Source organism: Nicotiana attenuata, unplaced genomic scaffold (genome assembly GCF_001879085.1).
Source record: "Nicotiana attenuata strain UT unplaced genomic scaffold, NIATTr2, whole genome shotgun sequence".
Lineage (NCBI taxonomy): Eukaryota > Viridiplantae > Streptophyta > Magnoliopsida > Solanales > Solanaceae > Nicotiana > Nicotiana attenuata.
The window spans coordinates 1-3119 of record NW_017696956.1 but is presented as its reverse complement, the minus strand read 5'-3'; the positions used below and the strand labels follow the sequence as shown (position 1 = coordinate 3119).

Below are 3119 nucleotides of genomic sequence, written 5' to 3'. Positions count from 1 at the left end.
AAAAAAAAAATACACAAATCCCTAATTAAATTTATTTGCTGAAGCAAAATCCAGATGAATAAGAATTTCATATTGAGTCATATTTTTCCTGCCTTTTAGTTAGTTAATAGGATAACATATCCTATTTTTTCACGAGGTTGAATGGCTTGATAATTCATCAAGATCATATGATTTATTTTAAATCGAAAATTAGCAGCAGGTCCCGCTGATTAGTTTGAATATAAATTTAATTATGGAGGCAGAGATAGAGTTTTTAAACAATTCTTAGATAATCAATAACAGAAAAAACCAATTAACATATAAATCTAAACAGATAATGTAATATACTATTCTGCGCGACAAGTGGATATGGATAAGTATGTACAGAACTATTTTTTTCTAATCGCAGAAGAAAATCATAATAATAATAGGGGTGTACATAGATCGGGTATGTTTACCCTGGAATCCGGATAACAATTGAATTTATATGGGGTTTTAAGGATCCGTGAACTAAAAGATACAAAAGGTTTGGATTGAGGAAAATAAAAGATAAAGACTCAACAATTGCTGTTAAAGTAAATAATCGCAGAATATAATATTGCTTAGAACAATTGTGCTTGATAGCGTACAAGAATTGAGAGAGATGGTACCGTAGTGTAATGGTTTCCGATCCCCTCTTTATGGGGTCTTCTCCCCTTTTATACATTCTGATTAAGGGTAAAAATAAGGTAGGTAAATTAATTACATCGTGGATCCCTGTAATTACGCCTTAATGGCCTGAAGTGGTTGAGAAAATCACGTTTGGGCGAGATATCCGGCGACGCTTGGTTATCCGTTAAGAGTCCGGCTTCCGACCTTGTGTGTTTCTCCATCCGGTGGTGACTCATATCGAGCTCTGCAACGGTCTCGAAATGACTCGACCTCGGTTGTTGACGTGGCCGTCGTTCTACCTTGCATCCAGGTCGGGTTCGATGGCCCCGACTTGCCCCGGACCGGACCCAACCCGGTCGGGCTCAAGCAAAAAAGGGTATCACCCAATACAGATAGTCCCATCGTTTATTAGAGAGTAATGATAATAAACGATATGATCGGTGACGTGATGCCCGTGACGTATGGCCATACGCCAGGTGAAAAAGCCATCGAGTGCTCTGACCACGCCTGCTGCAGGCATTTAATGCTTCTCTTAATTATCTGTCGCTTCGTGCCCGTAACTTCGCGATTCGTGCCGCCGCCTCATGGGAAAAGTATAAACGACCCTTCCAGGTTCAACATTTCTTATCTTTCTCAAATTTTGCGTTGGTTGTATTTTCTTTTCATCTCTTCGTAAAGCTTCAAGAAATGGCGAAAACTTCACAAAGTGTTCCTTCTAGACCAAGCTCGGCCGCGAGCCCCGCTAGATCTGATGAACCCGCACCAGAACCCCCATTGAAAGCTTTCACACCGACTGGTTGCTCGGTATCTGCCGACTTCCAGGTTGAAAACCCATCATCGGTCCCGGGCCGCGGCGAACCGGCATCGGAGTATATCAGTCTAATCACTCCCGGTTGCCTAGACCGGGTGAGGGCTGAATGTAGATGGGAAGGGAAAGACCTGGTCGCCCCTTCCCGTGACGAGTCGATTATGACTCACGTTGAAGGATATCTTAGTGTATATACATATCCCTTCACCTTAGGCCCCTTAGAACCCATTATAGTGGAGTTCTGCCGGCGGTACGAGGTGACCTTAGGTCAGATCCACCCCTCGATGTGGCGGATCGTATATCTCTTTCGGTTTTTTGTTGAGAGAGTCGAGGGCGATTTTCCCTTTACCCTCGACCATCTTCTTCGACTATACAGCCCCCGAATATTTCGAGGGGGATTAATAAAACTGGCCCGCCGGGCTAGCAAACCCCCATTCTCCAGCATCGATGAAGACAAAGATCGAGGCTGGATGAGCAGGTTTGTCCAGATCAGGACGTCCGACCTGATTCCGGCCGATTGCATGCCATTTCCGGAGAGGTGGAACCTCAAACGTAATTATTTTCTCACTGTTCATCTTTTAGAGTGTGTTTTCCTCAACTTCTTCCTGAAACCCCCTTTTCTTGTGCAGCGGTGACCCAAACTCCAGCTGCCGTCAAGGATCTGGCCGGCTGGGTAAACAAGATAGTGGCCCAGCGGCCATATTCGGAGCGAAACTGGAAGGAAATCTCCAAAGGTCGGTGGGAGGCGAAAAACCATGGTAAGCCTTCTTTTTGACCGGTAGCGCACCAAGTTAACGCATTTTTTCTTGTATATCGGGAATGCATCATAACCCTCGTGTTTTGCAGGCTTGCCCAAGGACGCGGAGATGAGGTCTTCAATACTATGCCCCCTTCCGGTTCCGGGAGAAAATAAAAGGCCCGGGGAGTCCGGTACGGACGAGCCTCAAAGGAAGACTAAGCGGACAAAAAGGGCCGCCCGCAAACCAAAAAGCCAAATCGTCTTGTCCTCCGAGGAGGAGGACGACAAAGAGGATGACGATGAGGAGCAGCCGGAGCTCGTCCGCCATCGATCCATTCGACCGGACCCTGAGCCGGTGGTCGATCCAGTTGAGGCTCCTCCCGAGGACGTGAGGGTTGAGGATGCTAGTGAACCCTCGGCCCCTGCGCGGGCATCCCCGGGTACCGATCACCCGGTTACGTCCCCCCCATCTTCCTCGACTTGGGGGCAGCTGCCGGACGACATCCCGATGATGGGAGGTAGCTTCGAGACCTTTTTTGATGGGGTACCCTCCGCCAACACTTTCGGGCTCGAAATCCTCCGGAAAGACCCTCAGGCCGAATCAAGTGGGACTTCGGCCGTCAACAAGCTTGTTGATAGGTTTCCAGCTCCGAGCCTGGACCCGGACTGTAACAGGATAGTAACTTTTGCTATCCCCAAAGACGTCCGGGCTCTGGGGCCCCCGGTCGGGGTTGCAAGCTATCTTCATCACCTGATGACGGAGGAAGACCGGGCTGCAACCGAGGCTGTAGATTGGACATGCCTTTTCAACGAAGCCCAGCAGGCGCAGCTCAAGGTATTTGCTTCTTCCTTTATTTCTAATATTTTTGCCTTGTGACCCATTACTGACTCTTTAGACTTTTCCTTTGCAGGCATCGGTGCTATATCACTCGATGTTCCTCC

The 3119-nt window shown here is 47.6% G+C and overlaps 1 protein-coding gene across 1 annotated transcript; it reads left to right on the top strand.

Moving 5' to 3' along the window:
* Positions 1-2161: 2161 nt before the first annotated feature.
* LOC109222677 lies at positions 2162-2964 on the top strand (the record flags this gene model as incomplete). The annotated part of the gene is made up of 2 exons (XM_019387004.1): positions 2162-2196; positions 2285-2964. A coding segment is annotated over exon 2 (660 nt), but the record flags the coding sequence as incomplete, so codon positions are not given.
* Between the last annotated feature and the right edge of the window lie 155 nt (positions 2965-3119).